Source organism: Clarias gariepinus, chromosome 8 (genome assembly GCF_024256425.1).
Source record: "Clarias gariepinus isolate MV-2021 ecotype Netherlands chromosome 8, CGAR_prim_01v2, whole genome shotgun sequence".
In the NCBI taxonomy this organism is placed as follows: Eukaryota; Metazoa; Chordata; class Actinopteri; order Siluriformes; family Clariidae; genus Clarias; species Clarias gariepinus.
Window position 1 is genome coordinate 10,487,106 of NC_071107.1, and position 27,411 is coordinate 10,514,516.

The 27,411-nt window shown below is 36.5% G+C and overlaps 1 protein-coding gene across 3 annotated transcripts; it reads right to left on the reverse strand.

The window, feature by feature from the left end:
• Positions 1–889: 889 nt before the first annotated feature.
• On the reverse strand, positions 890–24,597 carry ldb3a (LIM domain binding 3a). Of its 3 annotated transcripts, XM_053502379.1 has the most exons (9): positions 24,411–24,597; positions 17,320–17,471; positions 12,346–12,421; positions 7,161–7,183; positions 5,984–6,187; positions 4,340–4,369; positions 3,222–3,385; positions 2,894–2,930; positions 890–1,260 (listed from the first exon to the last, which is right to left on the reverse strand). In XM_053502379.1, the coding sequence occupies exons 1-9, from the start codon at positions 24,504–24,506 to the stop codon at positions 1,164–1,166; spliced, it is 879 nt and encodes a 292-aa protein (XP_053358354.1). In that variant the 5' UTR covers positions 24,507–24,597; the 3' UTR covers positions 890–1,163. The 3 variants fall into 3 exon arrangements, with proteins under 3 accessions (XP_053358354.1, XP_053358355.1, XP_053358356.1); XM_053502380.1 differs by lacking the exon at positions 4,340–4,369; XM_053502381.1 differs by lacking the exons at positions 4,340–4,369; positions 5,984–6,187; positions 7,161–7,183 and adding an exon at positions 10,795–11,003.
• Between the last annotated feature and the right edge of the window lie 2,814 nt (positions 24,598–27,411).

Below are 27,411 nucleotides of genomic sequence, written 5' to 3' on the forward strand. Positions count from 1 at the left end.
GGGGGGCATAATAATGAGACATGAACATTATCCCACATTGATAAAGAATTTCCCAGCTATTTTTTTTCCAATAAGCTCAGCACACAACTTATGAGAATAAAGCAACAAGCAACAAATTAGCACCAGAATCACTAAACACATCACAGATGTGTCAATATAAATATTTTAAACATGATTTAGCTTGAAGGACATAACAGTTATTCAGTAAAGAAAATCTACTATGGGTCATTCTGAGGGAACGTATGTCAGTTTTAATTTTATTCTAAGAGTAGGCAAACCTTTGCAAAACCTCAACTCTCAGAACAGCAAATGCAGAACAGCTCACCGACTGTTTATATTCGTAAGTAAAGTAAGAAACAGACATGTCTAAGGCTTTTAATAACTCTGCCTGGCACTATATATATTTTTTTATGAACTTCTATTTAAGATCTGCAAGAAAGAACTGGAAGCTGAAGATCATATGTCTGCACTGCATGCTCTAAGCACTGCTAAATATCTGCTCTCCCAATAAACATGTCTAAATAACAAATGATTCAACAAATACCAAAAAAGGCCTTATAATAAATTAATTTCATAGATGAACTACATTATTTACACTATCCAATCGACTAAATTGAATATGACACAAGAATTAAATAAGAACAAACAGACCTTATAATACCTTTAAATAGTTGCTTAATTATTTGGTTTATATTAATCTTTTAATGAATGGCTGTTCTGTTGGTGCGATCACCCCATCAATAATCAACTTATACTGCATAGGTCACCCGATTACACGTTCCCTTTAATTTATTATCCAGATCTTTTTTGCAGATTTTACGAGTTCCTATGTCAACAAGCAAATTTAATACAAGCAAAAACGGCAAAAAACCTGTCCAATATTTTTCAATTAACAGTCCAACAGCTTTTATTTGCTGATTCTTATACAGATTCAGATACAGAGACAGCATGAAAAACATTACACAATGGCCAATACATTCAATAAAACGTTCTACCATTCTGCCACAGCGTAGGGAGAGTATACAGAGGGAACATAAAATCTGTCCACAGAGCTGTGGTGAATGAACCAACTTTGACTTATCTCTTGCACGTTTCTCTCTCACATGCGTTGCCTGACTACTTTCCATGACATCATCTGCCTACCGCTGTCTGTCCTGAGCTCTCTACTGAGACACATTAAGGATTTGGGCTGACAGGCCATTGTGCCAGTTTTTCAATTTAGCAAAACGAGGGCCTTTAGCTCCTGTCTCAAATATGTCCCTGTGGCATGAAGAGAGGTACAGAGAAAAAGACAAAAAGGGAAAGAGAAAGAGGAGAAGGGAGAAAGCAATGAGTTAGAACCTCCACTCTAAGATCACTGTCCAAGGTCACTGTGTGATCAATTATACTGCACTTCCTGTAACATTCATCCTTAAATAAAACACTGCTATCTAAAGTCAGGCATATAAGTCCGTAAGTGTTTGGACAGTAATACAATGTAAAGTGTAGCCTTTTAGCTTCATTTCAAGGAGTTTAACAAAAAACTGCACTAACTAATTAGAATTTTTTAGGCATTTCTTCTTTCTCAAATTTTCCATTTTCAAAAGTTTAAAATAATTGGACATTTTCATCCAATTAACTAACTAACATTTAAAAAAAAATTATATGTACTTTTTTTTTTTTTTTTTTTACAGTTTTGCAGTTAATTATTGCAGTAAATTCTGCAGCCTATGGACATTACAAATTGCTGAGTTTCCTCCCTTAAGAACCTTTGTGCTGCTTATTTGTGGGAGTTTTGAGCATGCTCGGTTAGGTAGGCGTCAGGCATTTTTAGAACATTTCATTTGCCTTGGGGTCCTTTTTTGGTATCTATCTATCTACTTAATTATCGTCTTACTTATTTTTAGCAAAATCTAATTTGGCCTTCTATAGAGTGTTCTTGGCTTCTATGGTGGTTCTTGGATGTTGTGAATGAGAAGTATTCTGCAGTTACCCAATTTAGTTCTCTTCGGTGTCGCTGACTTGCTAGTACAGGTTTCGCTAGTAAATTTTTAAAGAATGTACTAAATTGTTGATTTGGCCACAGTTTCTGTTATCTCCCTGATAGTTTCCCTGATAGATCCTAATGATGTCTTCCTTCACTTGCATCGACAACTCGTTGGACCATATACTGAGAGTTCCCATAGACAGCCAATAAATGTAAATTCAACACCTAAAATCAATGCCAGATTATTCTCTCCTTATTCTATCATAAAATAACTAATAAACTAAAAAAGAAACAGACCACAACTGGCCATCTAGTTCTTTTTAAACCTTTGAAAATGGAGGAACTTTGTAAAAAAAAAAAAAAAAAGCTGGTAATTTCTAAACAATTACTACAATATTTTTGTCAATACCCTTAAATTAAGGTTAAAAGTCTACACATCTAGCATGTAATGATTGCTTAATTTTAATCCCTTATATAAATATAACATTTTATGTAAAGTATATAAATATAAAATTGTGTCTGTTTAAATACTTTATCCTGTCTGTACCTGACATTATATATCACTTTAAAATGTGCGAAATGACCGAAAAGCCAAAAAAAGTTCTTCAACTATTTTATCATATAGATAAAGGTTCTTAGCTTACTAACAGGATTCTAGTTTGGTCTTCTTTCAAAAAATATGCTGCAGAATTCTACAATCGTTAAGGATTACATCCTGAGATCATCTCATTCAAAGCTGTGAGAAAATGCGTGTGGGTGAAGTATGAAATTAAATATGAAATTATTAAAATAATATTAAAGTTCAGCACAGAGAGAGGTCAGGCTGTGTGAGTGCATGTCAGTCCTTTTTGTTTCAAATCAAGTTTTATCTCAACTAGTCAATAATATGATGTTTTTGGCCACCGGGTGCTGCTGCTATCTGCCTACCTTGCTCTTTTAAGAGCTTCCTCATCTGGGTCTTGCACTGCAGAAGAAAGAATGAAAAAAAAAGAGAGAAAAATATTAGCGCTCAGTAATCCTTCTCTATGAAGAGTGCATTAATTATGTCCAGGCTTTGAAACTGGTATAATCTTAACCAAGCACTCTATTTTAAATTTAATAAACACAAAATGTCCTTTTAACTGCTGGGACATCTTTACACAGTATATTATTACACGTTTATTTACGTGTTTAATAATAAAAAATTATCGTTTATTGACGTAAAAAGAACATGAAGGTTAAATGGTGTGTGTGTGGGTCTGGAGGGCACACTCACTGTATTCAGTGCCGGTAAGGTGGGCAAGGAGACGGAAGGACCTGGACTGCAGGTGGGCGGCTCTCCGTGTCCACTCATCAGGGTCCAGCACTTCTTCTCTGGTATTCACAGCCTGATACACTGGGGAAGCACTGTCTATAACACGCTCTTTAACAGGCAGACTACTGCAACCACAGAAAGAGCCGCAACCGTAAAGCACACACTCCTCAGCTGGCATGGCTCAAGGTTTATGTGAGTTTACTGTGTGACTGGGTTACTACAAAAAGGTCCTTTTGTGATATTTATTAAATAATTCCCAGCTGGAACTTAGTACAGTGCAAATAGATATTAGTAGCTGTCACAGTGCTAAAAAAGGTAAAGTTACTGGTTTTATCTGCTGTGCTTTTTTTAATTCACTAAGGTACAGATGGAAAAGCATAAGCTGACAAACGGAAGAGGAAAGGCATTGGGACATGACTGCTTTCTAAACAGCAGAAGCTTGTCTAGAGCAAACATTCAGTATACATGAATCTCTTGCCCAGAAGGATGACAGAGTAGAGCAGTGATATTGCAGTTCCCATGTTAAGTGTAGATCTTATAAGTGAATAAATAATTAACAATCACTACAGAAAATAGCCAAAGTGACCAAAGCCCATTTCAACAGACCGTCCTTCACTATTCTAATGGTACTGAAGCAGAAATGTATTCATGAAACCCTGAATGCAAAATCAGAAGCCAGGAGTCCGAAACTGGCTTAGATGTGCAGATTGCGCTTTCTTAAATGTGTGTGCGGTGACTTTGCATAAGCAGCAACGTAAAATGGAGGAAGCATGTGCTAGCCCTCAGCCTCCCTGGTTGGTGGTGGAGAGATTGGTAACACAAGCAAATTGGGAGAAATTGACCGCTTACTAGAAATTATTTGGATGACAAAAAATTATGTCCCCCTGAGTAACACAGTGAAGTAAAGTACATCATTCAAACTCAGACATCTAACAGGTGAAAAAGAAGGGTGGCAGAGAAGTGAAATGATTGTCAGGGTTTAGAGACAAGGTGTGTAAACGTATTGAAGCCAGAGAGACTGCCCTGTAGGGGAATGAATGACCTACGTGATTTACAAATACATGAATAGAACTACTTACGAAATGGGAGAGCCAGACAGAGCCTCATCGCTGGGAATGGTCACCCAGCCGAGGCAGCAGAGGGGCATAGAAGGACAGCAGGAGGGCACACAGAGATGGTGGAGCCATGGATGAACAAGAGTGAGGAGTGGCAGAGAGCCATTAGAAACATGTTCATAACAATGTTCTGTCTAGCTTCCTACAGAAACATCTTCAGTATTCTCTCATAAAGTACCTACTGTAACATATACAACATATACACTCTTAAACCAGTGTTCATTGTGGTTCTTTAGACTGATAAGGGTTCCTAAAAAAATCCTTATAAAATGGGATCTACCTAAATTTGATAGTGAAACCCTTCAGGTTCAACTCATTCAAACTCAGTTTCACGATCAGAGACAGTTCCTCGTGAGTTCTTTGAATAGTTAAGCGTTCTATTGTAAGGGTATACATTAAGGACTTTTTTCCTCTAAGAGTATAACACTGGAGCTGTAATACATATAGTCTAACATACATTATTACAGCATTCAAACACACAAGAAACTCGATCATGCCCGTTCAACTGAAAGACATTCAAATGAATAAATGAGTGAAGAGAGATGCATTAAAGGAATCAATGAGATGTGTTAAAGGGATATTTAGTATTTTTTCTAATCTGCCTATTAAAAATTGTATTATTGGTCGTTGTAAATCTTTCTGCTCTGTACACTCCTTGATGTTTGTCAGTACAATATAAGTAATAAAAGACAAATTCCACAACTCTCATTATGCGCAAAAATGCATTCCAAAGGTCAGACCCATGTGACTTATATGAAGCTCCTGCAGTTCCACTGAGCTTAATAGAGTCGATATCTTTCAAATTCCACAACCCTCAATTTAACAAACTACACAGATCATTCTGTTCATGTCCACTCTATCTATAAGGTTTAACATGGAACCAATGACTTTTCACTAACATAAAAAATAAACACAATTATAGAATTAGACACGCTTATACACATTCATTAGAAAAACAGTAAATAACACTATGAAACAACACATATGGAATGTCCAACAAAAATGCTCTGCAAATGATAGAATATTATGCTTTTTTTGGCATCTAAATTTTTGACCATGAGTTTCATGGTTCTTCACTACTTCCCACAATGAAAACGATAATATATATATAGAACTATTAATAATCCCATATGATTCACAAATAAATGTATTCCTGTGCATTAACTACACTCTTTCAATTTGCCTTTGAAATAAATTCCAACCATAAGGCTTTATCAAAATGCCTTTATGGTACTAAAACATCTGTTGTTATCAACCTTTTAATTGAAAGTGTTCATAAAACTGCATAATAAAATCTACAAACAACAAAAACACTTAAACTAGATGTAACAATACACTTGAAATATGTGACTAGAGTCGTCACATATGGCTAACATTCCCAACTAAAAGTCATAATAAAACCATTCAGCACTCTCGGTATTCAGCATGTACCCAAACTACACAAACGACAGCAAGAAAGAGATGTTGGAAAAAGATAATTGACCAAATTCAGCACACTGCAGCAGCTGAACCAAGCACAGCTATTTGACCAGCACAAAGGGGAGGGTGGCTCATGCAAGCAGGAGAGAAAAGAAAAGGAAAAAGGCAAGGCGGTGCATTTGGGCTTACCCGGACATTTCAGCCCCTCTGGCCTGAGACTGACCAGCGATTGCGTCCATGATGGCGTCCTGTGAGTACATGCTAATCGGAGTGTTGTACTGGGCATGGATGATGGTGGCCTTGCCTCCCGGCCCCTTTACTTCAATGGGCTTGTTGGTGGAAAGAGCTGTATCCTTGAGGGCACTGGGGTTGAAACTGGGCACATACTCATTGCTGGTGTGGTAGAGTTAGTTGGATGTGGGGAAGAGGTGAAAACAAAGAGGAAGAAGGGATGAAGAAGAGCATGAAAGGAGAAAAGTGTTGCAGTGATGGCTAGAAGGTAAGACAGGCAGGAAAGAGAACGTACAAAAACCCTTTGCCCGAGAAAAGCCTTTAAGGCTTTAAAGGAGCAACAAAGTAAATCTGTAAATTTAAAATTATTAGATATGTCAACGTTTTAACCTAAGGGGAAGAACTAAAGCACTGAGGTGAAGAATATTTATGCTTCTTGGATTAATCCATTCCACAGCAATGCAAATTGCAAATGTTGAAATGATCATTTCAACACATATACATTAGCTCCTTTAAATCCCAGAATAAAAAAACGTCTAAAATCTCATCACAATACTGTAAAAGTTCACCATCATGCTTGCCACAACCAATGATCTCAATGTACTGTAATCTCTGAATATGACAAACATGCAGCTACAGAGATAATACAGATATAATATCCATTTGACAGCCCTGTCATTCCTGAGCACAGCACGACACAACACAGCGCCACACATTGCCATATACAGTACCAGTCAAAAGTTTGGACACACAAGTTAACAGCACCTCAAATTAGAGCCATTATGAAGGCTTTGTAGAGCACAAGTAGCAAACACGTCTCAATATCAACTGTTCAAATGAGATTATTGCATATTTGAATGACTTCAGCATTGTTTTACAATGTAGAAAGAAATAAAAATCCAAAAAGACAATGGAATTAAAAGTTGTGTCCAAATTTTTAACTGATCGTGTACATCAGGCAAAGAAATTCTGCTTTCTCAACTCTGCAAAACAAGATTAATTACAGACTCGCAGATTTCAACTGGCAATACACAAAATGCTGAAGTGCACAAAAGTCAAGAACCTAAACAAGTTCACAGACACAGACATGCACATAAAAACACAGCACTACATCACTCAGGGGCATGGTACTAACTTGGTAGGCATGTTGGTAATAACCTATGATTGCAAAAATAAAGAGAAGAGGAAAAAAAAAACATCTTGTCAAGTGTGTCACAATCTGATGCTGTTTCTAAATTTGCTTCTTGTTCATCACCAGTTGAAGATCAGCCATTCTGTATTCATTTTTACATTTTTAATAGACAAGTTATATTTCAATTCAAATATTTCAATTTAAATTCAAATCGATCATATTTACATTTATATTACATTCATAATATTTACCTATTTTATTACCTAGAGTAAACTTTAAAACCAGTGTACAACCAATATACACTACTTAAACACTACAATGTATACTATATGTCCGAAAGGTTGGATGCCTGACCATTACACCTATATGTGGACCTTCTCCAAATTTGGAAGCACACAATTATACAGCTTAATTGACCTGCTCATAGCCCTGACCTTAATCCCATTGAACACATTTGGGATGAACTAGAACAGCAGCTGCAACCCTGCCCTTCTTACCTGACCTCATTGCTCTTGTGGCTGATTGAGTACAAATATCCATAGCCATGGCCTAAATCTAGAATGGGATTTTTTTTATCTGTCAACTAATCATTTCATCCTAAAAAAAAAAAAAAAAAAACCTCTAGAGGAGTTGAGCTGTGAAAGGAAAGGAAGATATATCAGTGTAGCAGCTAGACATCTGAACCTTGACAATCCATGGCCTTTTATAGAGAGAGATGCAACAGGTGCTCTCTCTCTCTCTCTCTCTCTCTCTCTCTCTCTCACCCACGCCTTTGACTACACTAATCTCTTTAAAATGTAAACAGAAATGGTAAATCAAAAAACTTTTAAAGAACTGAATCTCATTCCACCAAGAAAAAAATGCATTTATATGTCTAAGGAAAATTACATACTGTAACATAAATAATATTTAAGTGTCTGTTAATGGTTGAAAGTAAACATCCCACACATAGATTTTTGAACTCCCAATTCTAGATAAAGTCCAACTTAGGCTGTTGTAGTAACATAACACATAGGTGATGTTAGAGCATAACTAAGGAGAATAACCTGGAGACTACCCCTTCCACTCAACCGCTGGCAAGCCATGTGTTCCTGTGCTTTGTGCACAGTGGCATTGTAATGCTTGAATAGGACTGGACTTAGTTACAGTGAAGAGGAAATTATAATGCTAAAGTATACAAAGACATCTGAAACAGTTGTGTTTCCAACTTTGTAGGAACAAGTTAGTGAAGGAGGAAATATGGCAATGACTGGCATGTGTTGTAAAATGTTTGGCCATATATAATACTATACATGTTTAAAAAAAAAATTATGGATAAAATGAAATGCTTTTATTATCAAACAAACAAACAAACACACTAACCAAAATAAAACCAATTCTGTTCAGGACAATTTTAAGGGATCAGATGAAGCTGCACACGGACATTTGAACAAATCTTTATTTAATAAATAAAGACTGAAGATTTTCAAATGTGAAAATAAATAAACATCTGTGAAACTATAAAAATGGCCGCTAGTCACTTGTTTTGTCACAAATATTTCTGTCCTTATCTGCAAAATTCCGCAAACTTTTCCAGTCTGTTGTAGGTGAATTAAATTAGTAAAAGATAAAACGTTTCAATTATAATATTAGATATAACATTAGATCTTAAAGTGCTCCTATTATGCCTTTTTAAAGGTTGCTACTATTGCTTAATGAGTCTCTTAAAACAGGTTTACATGTATGCAAGGTCAAAAAACACTTTAGTTTTCTCCAAAAATAGATTTAATTTTACCCCATTTCTAAATGATTCGTAACCAACTCGTGTGAAGCAGTTCGAAGATTCAGTCTGTCTAAATCCCTCCTTTCCGTGAGCCCTCACTGCTGTGATTGGTCAGATGACACGGTGATTTATGACTGGTCCACCGCTACAGCATGTGTCGGAAAACGAAACGCCCATTACCATAACTGAACGACAGCTCTGGAGACCCGTCAATACATAGAAAAGATGGCGTCGGTTTTACCGTGTAACGACCAGCTAATTTTATATTAACTATGGCTACAAAAATCAAGAAGTCTTTTATCTTTGTGTCAGTGTTGCGTTAAAAGGCCTGTGAGCAAAAAGGACAAACACAAACAAATAGATAAAGCAAACCTGTATCATACAAAACTAAATAAAGTAAACGAAAAAGGTGCACCACAACCAAACGAAGATATAACAATATTAACAAACTACATATAATAAACGGTATGTGTATGTGAACGCAAGTGAGTGGAAAATGTCAGAAGTCCGTGTTTATTGTATTTATGTTATCCGAGTATACCGAGTATGGTTCGGTCTCACCGGGGTTAATGAAGTCCGAGAGGCCGATGATGGAGGGTGAGAAGTCCGGGGAATATGTCCAGTCAAAGATAATCCGGTTAAAAAATCTTCGAAAGAAAATGATCCACAGCAATCACTTCTTCTCTCGTCCAAACAAATAACGGCAGCGCTGGTCCACCATTATTACTATAGTTTTAAGTTCAGTTTTGGTGAATGGTGGAGAATAAACAGTTAAAAAGGATTTTGTGTGCTCTAGTTTTTATTGTTTTTTTTAATATTACAACATGTTTAAGCGAACCCGGCATGAATGCTCGGTCACATTAACAAGAGTGTGGTAACGTTAATTGTAAGATGGCGGGCAAGTTGTTCGCGACGTAGAATGTGGGCGGACATTATGCAAATATGTTACGAAGGGACGTGGAGTAAAAATAGATTTGTAACGACTCGTTTAGGCGAATGTAAACTGACTTTTTTTTAATAGACAAAAACTTTATTTATCGTGCACTGTTGGCGTCACAGATAGTGCAGATAGTTTATGTTCACATACAGCTACATGACACACTGCATGAAGGATCATAACAGGACCTCTTTAAGATCAGTGTTGAAAATCCTAAGGTTGGATCATTAACTGGGCTTTGGTACACTTAGAAATTTCTTTCTTTTTTTCTTTTTTTAAATTCTGATGCAGGTTTAAAACCTAATTAGTTGACCAGTTAAGGTCAGTCGAATGGTAGAACATATAAATAATCTGTGGGTAATTATAGCCTCCAATACCTGTTCAAACAAATTCAACAGTTTGAATGTGTGAAAAAGATTGCAAATGTTACCTCTAGAGGTAATTGACTTTTACATAACATAAGCTTGTGTTAAAGCAATCAATCTGCCTGTCAGTGTTTGTGGTGTGTATTGTGCATCACACATGATCCTGGCATGTGTGAATCCATGTGTGAATCCTGGCATGTGTAAACCCCAAAAGAGTTGATGGCCTAGACAGTATGGGAACCACTGCTGTATTGAATTACCAACTGCTTTTTACACTGCTGTCATCCTTCTGTCACACAACACATGCCTATTAGCAGCCAGATGGGACGGATCACTTGCCTAACATTCGCTAAAGTTTTTTTTTTCTTTACATTCTAATTAAGCAATATGCACAAAAACATGTGTAGAAACATTGTATTTCTTGTGCATCTTGTCCAGCATTATAATCAAGCAAGTAGATTTTTTTTTTTTTTTTTTGGCCAATGAACCATTCAGTGGAATTTGCTAGGCAGTACCACAACCACATCAGGCTACTGGCATGTTGCGTGTATACTAATATTCCTGCTTACATACCCCAGTGATTTGCCTGAGCCCAAGCTTTTAGCTCTCTCCTGAAGCATGGCCATTTCTCTCAGCGTTTCTGCTGAGTACAGTCCAACTGGGGAGTTATACTGCTGGCTCTTTTGCGTGCTAGAGGACTGGCTGAGCTCCTGTGCGTTGCAGTGGTAGGAGTTTGTTTCAGCACAGGTAGCAAGGCCACCATTGATTTGATAAGGATGACCCTTAAAGGATAAAAAGGACAGGTCGTGAGGAGGAGACCTAGATGTGTGGTTCCCAAAAGTAGGTTCCCAGGGGGCCTGCTTTTAGATCATTAAAAAAAAGCATCGTTGTGACACATTAACCTCTATAATACATAAGTGATATACTAACTACTATGTCATCTTGAAATCTATTATAATTATTCTTGTTATAGTGGCAACATTTATATTGTATGACTATAGATAAGACTATATTAACTGATCTAATAAACTGAATGGGTTTAACCTTAAACATTAAGTGCAAACACATAAACATAACATCTAACTGCTCTAGATATTAAGCAAATGTTCAAAACCATCTAATAATTAATGCATCGTGTCTGGTTAACGCAAATGATTCTGTGCTTTTCCATAAATGTAATGCTATTTGTGTCCCATAGAATCGCTTAAATTCCATTTTATTGAAATAACCAATGTGCATGTTTCAAGTAAATAATTGAAAATATTAATTAAAATTTATTAAATGTGTTTGGTCTGTCCCAAGCCAATAGATGTTCATTTAATTAAAATAAGCTTAATAAAAATCTAATTAATTTTGTAGTCATGTCAACACATTTAATGTCTTGTGTAAACATACTTTCCCATGACTTCTTTATTACAGGTTATGAAATGTGTACATTTTGCATTCCATAACATGGAACTGAAAGGAAATACTTATAATACTTATTAAAACCATAATTTAAAAATGTAGTTAAATATAATGTCTATAAATAAGCTTAGATGCTTGTTCAACAAAGTGCAAGGTTTTCAGTGTTTGCTAATTTCATGATAAAAACTCAAAATTGTTATTTATTTATTTATTTATGAATGGAGAGCAAGCATACGAGACACGATAAAAAAAATTATGGTTAAATGTAAATAGATCTTGTAGATTCACTATTAAAAATTTTTAGACCTAAAATAGCTAAAGGCACTCCAATCTTGGAACCACCTGTCTAATTTTTACAGTCAGGGATTAAATTATTTATTTTTTTTTCTGTCATTTATTTTATTTTCAGAAAATAAATGATTTTAAACTAAAATAAAAACTACTCAACAAATTGGTTTTCCGAATTTACCTGCACTTTTTTTGCAGCCACTGGAGGGCAATATTAGCATTAGCAGAGTTTTAACAAATGTTGACACCCCCAGCCCCATTTTTTTGCCATTTTTTTTAAGTATTCTTGTTAAAGCGGACATTTAAGCAGAAGCTCCACCAAAAAATCTTCACAAACATTATATTCATAGCTGGAGGTGTAGGAAACTCAAGGTCTGCTGGGATTAAAAGTAGGTAAACACAAACGCTTTAAGCCTGGCTAGCATGTACCTTCTGATGAGGGATGACAGGAATTGAAGTGTCGATTCTTGGTGCAGTCATGGACACTGGGACTGGGCGCTTTGACCTACAAGAAAACATAGATATTTCAAAGTTTGTTTATGAGAGAAGCCCCAAAATGTGACACAAAAAATCATTTCATCTTCAAGACATGACTGATTCTCAGTGGGAGAAGAGGATAAAGGCAGAGCTGAGGAATACCTAAATATCTATTTCCATCCCATCACGTGCAGATTTTAGTGTTTTCCCTGCTAAACACTAAAATGTGCAGAGCAAGAGGTCCTCAAAGACCAGGGTTGGGAACTAAATAATACAATATTCAGGAACAATTTCAGCTACATACTCGTTGCAACAGGGTGAGCTAGAAATAACTAGAATCAATTCAATCAATCTACACACTTTCTCCTCCCAGCATGTTACATTGTTCACATGTACATGCAACTGAAAAATTTGTGTACTGGGTCTGTGGTTACTGTGAAACATTTACTGGTCTACAGAATTTGGTTTAAGGGTTTCACATTTACCACAGACCCAGTACACACATTTTTCAGTTGCATGTCTCCAATATGTTCTTATGTTTGTGTGTTCATGTAGTAAATAGTACACTAAATGTATATACTATGCCTAGAGACACAGAACATCATACAGTGGAACCTTGGATTGCGACTAACTCGATCTGCAAGCGTTTTGCAAGACGAGCAAAATTTTTTAAGAAATTTTAGCCTGATGAAGAGAGGGGTTTTGACGAGTAGCGTGCATCCACTTTGTCTGTCGATTGTCACATGGCCATAACTGAGCCAATGGTTCTTCTCTCTCCCGCGTTGCGGGATTATGGGTAATTATCTCCCATGCTCAGTTGCAGTGCGCATGCGTACTGTTTACTAAAACATCGTGGTCATGTGTGTGTGCGTGCATAAAGCATTTTTTAATTTTGTGTCCAAGTGTAGTGACTCTTCTTTAGTAACTGTAATGCAAGAACGTGATTTTTTTTTTTTTAAAGGCTGTAGTAATGCAGGAGATAAATCTGTTTTATGACAATGTAATGTCACATTTCTGCAAAATCCTTAAAAAGAGGCAAAAGTAAGTTTCATAGGTTTCTTCTTAAAGATATTTGTGTAGGTGTGTGTGAAACATTCTTTCATTCATTCCAGTCGTTCATTTATTTATGTAAAAGCAAAAATGAGCCATGTCATATATAGGGTGGCACAAAAAAAATTATCATTTTTACTTACGTGAAATACATTTTCATTTTTATTTTAGAACTAAAAATATATTTTAAATTACAATAATGTATGTATGGCTGATCAGTTTACAGTGAGGTCAATAAGTATTTGATCGCCCTGTGATTTTGCAAGTTCTTTTACTTAGAAATCATGGAGGTGTCTACAATTTTCAGCATAGGTGCATTTCCACTGTGAGAGACAGAATCTAAAAAGAAAAATCCGGAAATCACATTGCATGATTTTTTTAATTTACAATTTATTTGTAAATTACTGTGTATTTGATCACTTGCTTATCAGACAGATTTCTGACCCTTAAAGGCCTGTTATTTTGCTTTTGATAAGTCCAGCTCTGCTCATGATTCAAAATTAGTAGCACCTGTTTGAGGTCGTTAGCTGTCATAAAGACACCTGTGCACCCCACAATCAACCAAAGTCTAAGTAGATACATGGGGTATCAATGATGCTAAGAATAGTGAAGAATCAGCCCAGAACTACACAAGAGGAGCTGGTCAATGCCGTGAAGAGAGCTGGGACCATCGTTTCCAAGGCTACTATCAGTAATACACTAAGACGTCATGGTTTCAAATCTTGCATCGCACGGAAAGTTCCCCTGCCTAAGTCAGCCCATGTCCAGGCCTGTCTAAAGTTTTCCAGGGTCCATCTGGATGATCCAGAGGAGTCATGGGAGAAAGTCCTGTGGTCAGATGAGACCACATTCTTTACATTCTAATTAAGCAATATGCACAAAAACATGTGTAGAAACATTGTATTTCTTGTGCATCTTGTCCAGCATTATAATCAAGCAAGTAGATTTTTTTATTTTTTTTTGCCAATAAACCATTCAGTGGAATTTGCTAGGCAGTACCACAACCACATCAGGCTACTGGCATGTTGCGTGTATACTAATATTCCTGCTTACATACCCCAGTGATTTGAGAGCATTATTGAACTAACAACATTATGAAGCCCAAGGAACACACCAGACAGGACAGAGATAAGTTGTGGAGAAGTTTAAAGCAGGGTTAGGTTATAAACAATTATCCCAAGTTTTAAACATCTCATGGAACACTGTTCAATCCATCATCTGAAAATAGAAAGAGTATGACACAGCGGCAAACCTACCAAGACGTGGCCGTCCACCTAAACTCACAGGCCGGGCAAGGACAGCATTAATCAGAGAAGCAGCAAAGAGGCTGTGGTAACTCTGGAGAGAAACTGCAGAGCTCCACAGCTCAGGTGGGAGAATTATGGGGCCTTCCATAAAAGGTCTTTATGGAAAAGTGGCAAGAAAAAGGCCATTTTTGAAAGAAAGACATTTTCAGTTAGCGACAGGCGATTTTTAACTGCAGACGGGACTTTGCAGATGGCTTTCTTCTGATTTAGTTTGATTGGGACAAGAAAATTAAGTATATTTGAATAGACGACAGAGCAATGGAAAAAGGTCTGATGAATCACATTTTCTTTCATATTATGTGGACAGCTAGGTCGCCATTTACTTAGGGAAGATGCTTTATAGGTAGAAGATAAGCTGGCAGAGGGAGTGTGATGATCTGGACAATCTTCTGCTAGGAAACCTTGGGTATAGTTTTCATGTGGATGTTACTTTGACATGTACGACCTACCTATAACTGCAGACCAAGTACAACACTTTGTGTCAACGCCTTTCCTTAATGGCTGTGGCCTCTTTTAGCTGGTCAATGCACCCTGACACACTGCAAAAAATTGTTTAGGAATCTTTTGAAGAACATCACAGTTCGAGGTGTTGACTGGGCCTCCAAATTCTCCAGATCTCAATCTGATCGAGCATCAGTAGGAAGTGCTGGCCTTACAGGATTTAAAACTTCAGCTGCTAATGTTTTTGTTATTTTACTATTGCTATATTTAATATATTTATGTTAGAACAATAAGGCTTTCTCATCATACATGTATAATCATTATATCAGTATCAAACGTTTATTCAAAGAACATGTAAAGCCCAAGTTTGTTCAGGAACTGCAAGTCTGTTGGCCTGGTATTTCTGTTGAAATAATGTAAGACAGAAGATGTACATTTGTTTTTGGAATCATGTGTTTTCTGGGACTTAAGGGAATAATTTGCTGTTCCAAAACCAACATAGAGAAATAATACAATTCACTTAGCACTCAGCATAATTTCTTTAAAATAACTAACTCACAAAAGCATAAAAGATTTTGCTTTTAGAGTGGCAATAAGCGTAGAAAATGAGAAATTACTAGACTGCTTAACAGGGGTCATATTCTTTGAAAAACATGTTTCATTTAGCAGGTGCTTTTAAATGTACACTTATAAACTACAGAAGCAGTATATGCTGAGAATCTGCAAATAAAAACAACATTGCATGATAAAACAGGATTGACCCTACCATACAATTTCTCTCACAGTGCTTCTCTGAGTGTGTTTTCACATCGTATTGGTCCCATCAAACTACCAGGGGTGTGGCTAATTGACTACGAGAAATGATCCTCTGTGACCTTTATCTGGCAAAACACTGCACCACATCTTACAATAGACCTGAGAGACCTGGTAGTGGTAAATCAGTTGCTTTTCCTTCTCTTCTACAAATATGGTAAATTCAGCTAGCATTTACACTTTATAAAAATTGGGTTGGCAACCACTTAGCCTGAATTCCAACACAAATATATGGGAAAAAATGAAAATACATTGCATAAATAAAGGCACAAACAAGTGAGGTACAGATTGATTGGTCATTTCCAAAATGAAAGATAAAAAAATATAGTACGGAAATATGAAGGCATGTACTGTAATAACAAATATTACAATGCCGCTTTTTAGAAATATATAGCAGATAATAAGTTGAAACCTATGGGACAGGTTTACCCTTTTTTATTCTGTACACCTGGTAATTAAGAGGATAATTGTTTGATTGTACTAACCGCTAAATCCTTCAGGATAGTGGAGTTAGGACAAAAATAAGAAGGCTGTTTATTTCAAGCATCTTAAAAGAGTACTTGCTTGATTTCTTGGGATCATTCATTCACTCGTGCATCATTTACGTATACTGTACTGCTTTATCCTGTTGTACAGGGATAGAAAAACCAGAGTACCTGGAGGTAATTCACCAAGGGAGAACATACAAACTCCATGCACACAGACGGGAATCGAACCCAGACCCTGGAGGTGCGAGGCGACAGTGCTATCCACTACGCCACCGTGTTGCTTAGGCTTGTTGAGCCAAATATAACAACCAGACCCCTAACTCCTAATATGTCTGTTTGATCACCTTTACTGCACTATAAACACCACTTGCAATTGCTTAAGAAAGAGTGTTTCAGTGAGACATGAACACACACACGCACACACACACACACACACACACACAAGAAACTTTGCCCTTATAGGCTTGAGTTTCAAATCTAGTCGCTAGTCCGTGTATGAGAGTTTTCTTTTGGTCTCATACTTGATGTCTTTCCTCCAGGTACTCCAGTTTACCCTCACAGCTCTAAGATCGATGTTAAAGGCTGACTGGCATTTTCAAATTACCTTTTGTGTTCAATTTTGTGTGCAACCATGGATTATAAGAGATCTATCTTCCCCTCAAAGCATTTACTAATGATGTGAAGTCATGAACCATTGAAGCCAACAATCTGATATGTTTAAAAGAGTTAGATAAGTATTTAATATATAAGATGTATAGACATATTAAACTTGAATGTTTTAGTATTATGCATGCACACACACACACACACATCACAGGTCAATTTACCTCTGCATGGTCAGGGCCAGGTTGAAACTTGCACTCTTGATCTTGTTCTGAGCATCCAGGTGAGTCATGCCATCAGTGTTGACACCGTCGATGGCTACGATGATGTCGCCCTGGGTCAGGTTACCTGAAGCGGCTTTGCTCCCTGGTGTGATCTGTGTAAAAACATGGCAAACCACTGATCAACATATTAGCATATCATTCCCTAAAATCAGCTTTAAGTTAGTTCCTTGATCTATCAATATTTCAAAATAAAGGCGAGTTAATTAGAGAATGATGTCATGATTAAAATATATTTAAGGATGCTTTATTGTCAATAAAAGCACTATTACTCCTGTTATACAGGAAGAGTCGTATTATATCAGCTACTGTACATTCACAGTGAAGATACTGTAGGTTCAATAATTACAAAATATTAAGGATATTTATAAAATCATAATACAGAATCACTAAACAAATCAAATCAGCACCTAGGTATCATGATAAGATTGTATTAGTCCTGGTGATTTCATAAATGTTTTCTGGTGCATCCACTTGAATGATTTGATGTCTTTGGAATTGTGTTTAGGCTAGATCTGTGTAGCACTGGCTAGTTGTTGTTTTCTTTCCTCAGGGCAACAGTTAAACTCACTAGTCTAGGGAGTAATCACATGACCACATGATAGAGACCATTCATCCTCGTTATTGTAAATGTCATCTGTAATTGAGTCACGGAGCAGTCTGAGACTCTTAATATCTGTGTAAAGGTTAGTGTGGTGATAGTGCTGCTGATGCTGGTGAAAAACTACTGCTAATGACTCCAAACCTCTGAATAACCTCTGCAGGTGCTTGATGAGAGATTTTTGCTGATGGATTTTATCATGTGGTACAGTCTACAGTTCATGCAACGGCTTAGTTTACTTAGATACACAGGTGATTACTGCACCTCAGTGTAACACTGCCAATCTAAGGGAGCTTTTGCCTATGCTGCCTATGTATTGTGTTTAATTTTAATCTGACCTGAATTCCAATGTGGACTGAAACCAGGTCCAAAATTACTTAGGAGAATTACTTTTGAGCCATCATGAAGGGATGGCCTGTGTGGGTAATGCCTAATAACATACCAAAAAAAAAAAAAAAAAACTAAATGAATCAAGCATATTATGTATCATGGAATGTGTGTAAGACCTTTAAGTAACAAGTAGAGGTTTTGCAGTAGAGTGGAGTGCTCTAGCAATATTTTGGATTACTGAGCTGAAAAGAAAAATAAATACTCGACTATTCCTGCATCCACAACCACCTACGGTCTTCAAGCTTTTGTTATTTCTTTCTGTTCTTGCTTTATTACCAAATAATATATTTATTTATTTTTTACAACTTTTTTTTTAGAATCTTTTATTTAAAATGATAATTGGGAAACAAATGGCGTTCCCTTCATATTAATCTATTACAGAACACTAGCACTCACTCACTCACTCACTCGCTCGCTCGCTATACCGCTCAGGCTGTACAGGGTTGCTTGGGGCCTGGAGCCTATCCCAGGGAACTCGGGGCACTAGAAAGAGTTCCAATCCATTTAAGGGCATAAACCCACACACATCATGTGTAATTAGGAAACAACAATTAGCCTAATCTGCATGTCTTTGTACTGTGGGAGGAAACCAGAGTACCTGGAGGGAACCTACCAAGCACGGAGAAAACATGACCACCAACCTGAGGGGGGAATTGAAACCTTGACCCTGGAAGTGTTACACCAACGTCCCGCCTCAACAGAAACCCCAAAACAACACCAACAAACCTAATATGCTGCATTATAAATGGATTGATAGGAAATGGATGCTTTCTGCTATTGATTTGTACTTAAAAGTAAAGACAAGCCACCCCCATTTCACTTCTGTTTCATTGATCTGTTTTTAAGCCGATTTAGACCAAACTAAAAGAGTGACGAATAATAAAGCAACATGTCACAACAAAGGCTTTGAAAGTGGGATTAGCAGCACTGGCTCACACTTTAACTCTGCGCTCAGCTCATACCAGTTGATTCCTGGGTGAATGGGTGGCTGATACCCCTGTTGAAATCTCCTGTTCCCTCACAAACACACAAAAAAGACCTGTTCTGTGTGCCAAAGAAAACAGAAAGGGGAGAAAGTAGGCCACAGAGAGAAAAAAAAGGAAAAGAGAGGAAATACATACGAAATAAGAAGATAAAGGTTGGGGTTGGTATGATGCAAACCACTCTTGATATTTTCAACTGCATTATTAACACCACTTACTGAGACTGGAAAGTGAAAATAAAGAAGATAAGATAATACTGGATCGACATTAAGGTTATGTTAGTACATTGTGTCTACATTTCTGAATGAGTCCACATAACTGGCATTTAAATCTGATAGTAGTGTGCTTAGTACAAATGAATGGTTTAGTGTTTAGAGATACAGTATAAAAGAAAGTAAACAGTATGTTAGGACAAATGTGCCTCATTTCAGTAAGAGATTAATAAGTAGATTTTTGATAAAAATCATGGATGTACAATTGCACAGTTATCTCACCGCTTGTTTTTCTTCCCAGGATACTGCTTAAAATGCCCTTTTTTTAGTAAAGCTATTAAATCAAGTTTCCAGTTTTAAATCAAGGTAGACAATGTCCAGCTAACAATTATAAAAAATGTTGTAAAAAAAAGTCTTTCAGTTGACATACTCACCACAGAGAAGATGGAGCAGGCTAGTTTGCCTGAGTTTTATATATATATATATTTTTATATATATATATACTGTATATATATATATATATATATATATATATATATAAATAACTCTCCAATAGTGCTGAGCTGACCTTCAACAGGGCACTAAAAACAACCATGCCTGTCAGCACACTCAGCCACTGGCTCTTTCACTGCACAAGCCAAGCCAGGAGAGGCTGCCGGGATTATTATTTTTTTTTTAAGAATATTGGAGGCTCCTGATATTTGATCAATAAAAGTAATAAGACTTAACATTAACTGGTTCAAGCCCCAAATTCATGCCACTTAACGTCCATCATGTGCATCAAAGTAGAAAACGTTTTGTTTTTAACATGGATATTATGTAACTGGAACAAATGGATAAAGAATTTGATTCATTAATTTGTGGGTAAAACAAAAAAGTTGGATGGATGAGTGCAGACTTGTAATTAAAGCATTCCTTTCTCATTACAAGCTTTATTGCACAGCTCCACTGTCCATCCAGGCATCCAAATACCACATCAATTTTTTTTGGGTACTTGTTTTGAACACTAATCGGTTTCAGTGGGATCTCTGCAGTTTTGCTCAAAAAGATTACCCAAATATCAGTTAAATCAGCAATTCCTCATCCTTCCACTGTTTATTCTCACTGCTTGTTCCATCATCCATCACACATCATTCACTCACCCTAGATGTCAGAAAACACCAGATCTCCCTGCATGCATGTTTGCATGCATAAAACCTGATCTTCATCTCCTTTCTGGAAACCAAAGATCAGTCCAATAAATGTCATGTGTATAACTATTACAGTTTAATATGTAATGCTTAGAAGCTGGCGGAATGGTATGTGGTATGATTAAAAAAATACTTTAGAACCTTAGAACTGTTGGGTCATACATGCCAGTGTGTCATCTACCACACACTCACTTGTAATTGTATCTTTGTAAGGTATTTCTAGTGACGTATGTGTTACTGTAAATAAATATTCCTACATACTACTAAATGCTAAATACTATTAACCCTACCCTTAACCTTGGTCAATTAAACTTCACATTTTGCTTATTTGTCTCATACCTCCAATCATGTATCCTAGTAAATTTTATTGCAGAGAATAGATAGTAAAGCATTGCAGATATAATAAATCAGAAAGTGTGTAAGCGATGTTTGACATTTAGGTCTACTACCTGATGACAGGAGCCATTTCGAATGCCACTGTCCTATTGGATCAAATATCACAGGGCTCTGATAATAAAAAAATATATAATAAGCCTACAGTTTACTTAAGCTGAACCATTTTTTGCATCCACACGACTTAATATGTCCATTAATGACTAGATATTAACTAGAGTCCAGTCTAATATCACTGTGTTACAATTACTGTAAAATTATAGTGACTATTTACACCATTGTTATGTGAGACCTCTCCAGCAAGCAATAGATTTTTTGGATATTTTACTCTTGTGGCTTGATTATTTTCAATATTAAGTCAGCCAGGAAGAAAAATGATTTTTAAACGCCCAACAAAATGAGTTTGCCCTATAAATAAATTTAAAAGGCGATGATTAATCTTTTTAAATGACTGCATTGTCACATGTCCTTTTCTAAACATCGTCCCAAATAGTCCCACCAAATTTACAAGTCTCCGTAGAACCAAGTACAATTTCAGAATGCAGTTAATTAACACTAGACATTTTGTGAAGCCCCATCTCAAAAAAGTTTAACCAATTTAACATAAGTCATTACACGTTAGTTTATACAACTGAAAAAAAATGGGAAATATAGCGTTTAGTAGTGTATATGTGACAAATAAAGTCTTAATGCTACACAATTTCTGAAAAGGTTTTCTTCATACACAGCTTGATAAATGAGGCCCAGCATCTTGGTATCTCGTAGTCTTCCCCTTTTTTATCCTGAATGCCTCCTGAATGAGATTGCTGTATACTGATCCCATCTGGCCTCCTTTAGTAGGTTTTTAACTTCATATAGAAGTATTTATATCTTTCATCTGCTGCCTTCGATTATAAGAGCTGCAATCTAATGCTTCCTAAGAGCCATCTGTTTTTTTCAAAGCCAAGCCCTTATAAATGCCAATTAATAAAGATTTTAGTTAATTAAAAGAAGTAGTATGGAAAAAACTAAAGTAATGCTTTGAATTAACAATTCTGGGTGGGCAAAAATAAACTCTGTAAGTGGAAGTGTGTATGTAATTTAAATGAAACAAAAATAAGAAATTGATATTTAAGTACCACTTGAGAAAATCTGATAGTGGCCAATACTACTCATCATTTCTCCTGCTCCACGTTTAATACAAAAAAGTGACAACAGAAAACATACAATTAATTTTAGTTGTACCATAAAATTAGCTTATAGCTTATAGAAAATAAATTGGTGTGTCTGAAACAGAAATCAGTTTATTATATATTACACTGCATATTGTCATGTCTTACCCCATACTGGGGATTATTTTGTGCACTAATAAAAACTCACAATTTTTAGGATAAGTATTTAAATGATTTGCCTTAGTGGATGCAGAATATCCAAACCGCACTATGTAATTAGTAGGAATGCAGTGTGGTATTTTGAATATTGGCAACATAGTCATCAAAAACATCCAGAAAGTCACCATAACTCATTAACCATGAGACACAGTGCATGAGAACCAGGAGTATAGTTCACTTTAATCCCATCCTAAAGCATGCTAATAAAAAATATCCCAAAGAACACAAAGACAATTGTGCAAACACAGAAACTTCCTCAAATCACTTTAACACCTGGCAGGTTTTTTTCAGTACCTCTACAACCCTATGTGTGTAACTGAAACTGCCATTATTTAGGGGTATTTTTAGCAGAATGCCACCGAGCCCCTTTGCACAGAGTGAAGTTTTGCATCTCAGCTGTCACTGCAGTGACTGACTAGGCCTTCTGCTGCTAGGCCTTTACTGCAGGGGGAAAGCCTTCACATCTGACTCACACATCCAAATTTAACCACCACTCTCCAGCCAAATACTGTCCAAACCAAAGGAATCCGCCTAAAACAAGACATTCAGTGCATCCAAATATGTTTACTATAAAACCAAAATACTGTACCCACATACAAACGTATCATGGCTACGGCATTGTGTTTCCACAAAGCAAAACTGGCACCGTTTTTTTTTTTCATTGATGGGCCACAAAGGGGGATTAACGTCAGAGGAGTGATGTTAACCAGGAAAATGAGTGGACACATATTGTTCCTGACTACAAGGCATGTGAAAAGTGGTGACAGAATGGGAGAGGATCAGCGTCATGGAGATTGTATCCAACTGCTACTGTAAGCCCTCCTTATCCCTTTGCACATGTCTTTTTTTTTTCAGGAGCCTTTAAAGCTAGAATGACAATTGAGTCATGAACTGTTCCTCACTGGAGAGCTAAGAATAGAAAAGACTAGAACTTTAGCTGAAAAAAAAAACATGTCACTAGGCACAAACACTAACAAAATAGTATCCCTACATATAAACACTTAATGCAGAAACCCTAAAAGACCTGCATATGTATTACTATACTTCATACCACATTCTCATATTTGATTGGTCAGATGCTGTGTCTATTAGAATAACTTTGACAATACTGAGAGCTGAAGGTTTATAATAAAGGGTCATTTTAATATGCAAGTTTTGCTTTTCTAAAATGGATGATCATGTAAATGGATTAACACGTGAAAAGTTTCCCGGGAGAAAATGTTCAAAATTCTTTGAGGTCTGGGAAGCTCCCATGAAGTTTCTTTACCTTTAATTTCAATTCTTCATGTTTTTAAAAATTCAAAACAATGCTCTGGGCTTTAAGAGAAACAAAACCGCTAGGTTGCAAAAAGTGATGTAAATATAAATTTTAAAAGTGGAAAAAGGTGAATATGATAAATAAAAACACTTGGTAACACCACGCTAATTAGTGATTATTGTCCTATAGCATCATGACCATTATATTTTATTCTTACTACTAATTTAACCTGTTGCCCATAAGGTACTTTTACGAATGCCATTTTGAGCAATAATAAACTTGGAGAACACAAGCCTGAAATGCCATTTGTTTCACTGTCTTGAAATTATCCTCCTTTGCATAATGGTACCATATACATCAAAGCCCCAATAGAAATAGTCATTAATACAATCTTACATTATAAGTCAGCCTGGTATAATAGCACTACACTGAAAGTTAAATTCAATTAAATAAATCACATAAACAAAACCAACACTTAATTCAGAGCATCCTGAGTAACTTAACAGTTTCATTCATTTATTCATTCAATCAGGCCATACATATTAGCCTGTGTGAACACCACTTGTTCTCAGTGTGAGTGGATTTTAAACGATCAGCGAATATGAACTAGACTTGCGTTACTTGATTCTGGACTTACCCGGGAGATGGTGAGAGGCATGTTGAAATCCTTGCCCCCTTGCAAGCGGAAGCCCCATGGTGCAGATCCGGCAAGTGTCACAGTATAAGTGCTCATGATGAAAAAAAAGCCTTCTTATTTTGTCTGTATGTCTTCCTTCAAAAGATTGGGGAAAAATAGAGGTGAAGATCAGGAAGGTGCTACGTAGCCTCTGAAAAAAGATAATACATTAAAAATAAAGATGAGAGGGGGAAAATCAGTAAAGCAAAACTTTTTCTTCGTTATAAAAATAAATGAAAAAAATTAAATAGCAAAAATCAATAGTACAACAAACAATACAGGCTGAAGCAAAAGTCTAACTAATACGAAGGAATGAGTGCAAGAGACAGTAAAAAGTCAAGAACAAGAGGAAGAGGGTTCTTGCCTGCTCAGATGAGCTGGACTGACAGCCTAAGAATAGGCGTCTCTCTGAAGAAACCGATAGCGCAGAGGCATTGGGGTGGTGGGGTGGGGGGAGGGGGGCCTTATATGGCGTGTAAGGGGACACCCAGAATGCTAAGCCTCCAATGATTCACAGAGCTAATATAGTCTCCTCTTAGGCCAAAAGAGATTTCTAGACCCCACTGCTAGGACCCACCAAATCAAAGAGGTCTACAAAGTAAAAAGGTTACTACAAACTTTATTGATCATACTGGACAGGAATTAACCCAGCTTGCAAAGGACCTGCCATTTTAAAGTACTCTGTAGGTTTGATGTGACCCTGCAACAGATCTTGCATCAGATTTTGTTACAGCTGGATGATGTAAAATGATGGTGTGCTCAATGCATGAAGAAAACTGACCAGTTAGAGACATAAATCCTAAAAATGTTAGATGGGTACACATACAGTATGAAGAACTATGTCAGAGATACACTGATAAAACAATGCCATGCACTTTTATTTTTCGTTGGACTGCATTTAGATTTCATTAGTGCTCCTGGCAGTGACATAAAAAAAAAAAAAATTAATCCAGTCACCTGACTCCATTGTATTCCATATAACATTGATATTGATGACCAACCAAAGCAATCCAAGATCATAACACTGCCTCCAGAGTCTTGTACAGTGGTCACCATGTATACTTTTTTTCTTTCTTCCAATTTTCTCCCCAATATTAGTCGTAGCCAATTCCTCCCCGTCACTAGGGGGCTCCCACATTAAGGCTACTACTACCACTCAGCCGGGAGGGCGAAGACTATCCCGTGTTTCCTCCGAACCGCATGATGTCAGCCGACCGCATTTTTTCGAACTGCTTGCTCACGCACAATTAGGAGGGAAGTAACACACTCGGAGGAAAGCGGTAGCCGTTCCTTCCGCATGCGCGAGCTCACAGACGCCCCTGATTGGCTGTAGAGCCGTGATTAATGTGGGAGCGCAAGTACCTCTCATCCCTCCCCCCTGAGAGAGCACGGCCAATCAGCTCTCTCTGCGCCTCCGGCTGTGAGAGGAAAACAGCATCACCGGAGTTCGAACCAGCGATCTCCGGATGATAGGGCGAGCACATGGTCACCATGTACGATGGGTGCATTGCTTCTTGTGCTTCCTCCTTCTTACCCTCATTCTCACTGATGCTAAACTTACACTTAACCTAATGATATCCTAAAAAATAGCTTAAAATAGCTTTGAGAAGTAAATGGCTTGTTATTTTTTACTTTTAACAAAAAAGAGAATTTACTTTTTTTTTGATAAACTTCTTCATACTGTTACATATAAAGAGAGACATATAGTTAAACCTATCCTACTCAGCCATTTATCAAACATGCCATAAATGTAAAAGTTATAATATTTAATATTTAAAAATGTTACATTTGTAAATTTAATGTTTGTAAATTTGCACACGCACACACACACACACACACACACACACACACACACACATAAGGAAGAAAATAGATTTTTATCCTCTGTATTGAGAATTTTTTTTGCCTTACTCACGCGCACACACATGTGTTATAAGAAACAGTACACGCGCTGTACACATGCGCTTCCGAACACAAAATAAAATATGTTTTACACACACACATGTAGTCACAGTGTTATAGTAAACAGTACACGCGTGCACAGATGTTGATTATACCAGTAAGAGACGAGCACTAAGACCCAGCAGGGGAGACGATCCCGCAGCGCGAGACAGAGAAAAACCGTTGGCTCAGATCACGTGACGCTCGGCATCAAAACAAAAGGCGCATGCGTGAAACATGATACTCGGTGCTCGTAAACCAAGACAATGCACGTTTTTCAAGTTAAACTTGATTAAAAAAATTTGCTCGTCTTGTGGAATACTCGTAATCCAAGGTTCCACTATATATATATATATATATATATATATATATATATATATATATTTTATAGAGTAACACTGTGTTGTACAGCTCTAAATTAAACATGTTCTAAACTACACTTTTTTTTATTTGAGTGTGCATGAGGTAATCATCTTGGAAGTGATTTACAAGAACTACTTGTACAAATTGTGTTAAAAGAGTTAAAATATGTAAATGAGGTTTTTCCTTGTGCTATTTTTTTTCTAAACGGCTTCCAATGTCCAAAATCCAATGTATATTTAAATGTCAAGAAATTTTTTTTTACAGTAGATCCAAAAAGACTTCCAAAAACATTTAAACAAACGGCTAGTTAAAACTTGGTGACATGCATAAACATTTTATTAATAGCATCCATGTAAATTAAAACTGTTTTTAGTAATTCTGGTTATGTTTGCATTTTTTCTAATTTCTAAATCTAATAGGCTAACAATCAATAAACAAACTGGTTTATTTTTAAATACTATATAAGGTCATAAAATAACTTATCTCCACCTCTTATAGCAAATTCATACTTACAGTACTGTGCACCAGTCTTGAGTCACTCCTCATTTCTACAAAATTAATGTAAATGAAATGAAATGAAATTATGCATATTAAATTAAACTTTATATAAAATTAAATTGAAACTACTGTGATAGTATGCAGAGGTGAAAATGTACAT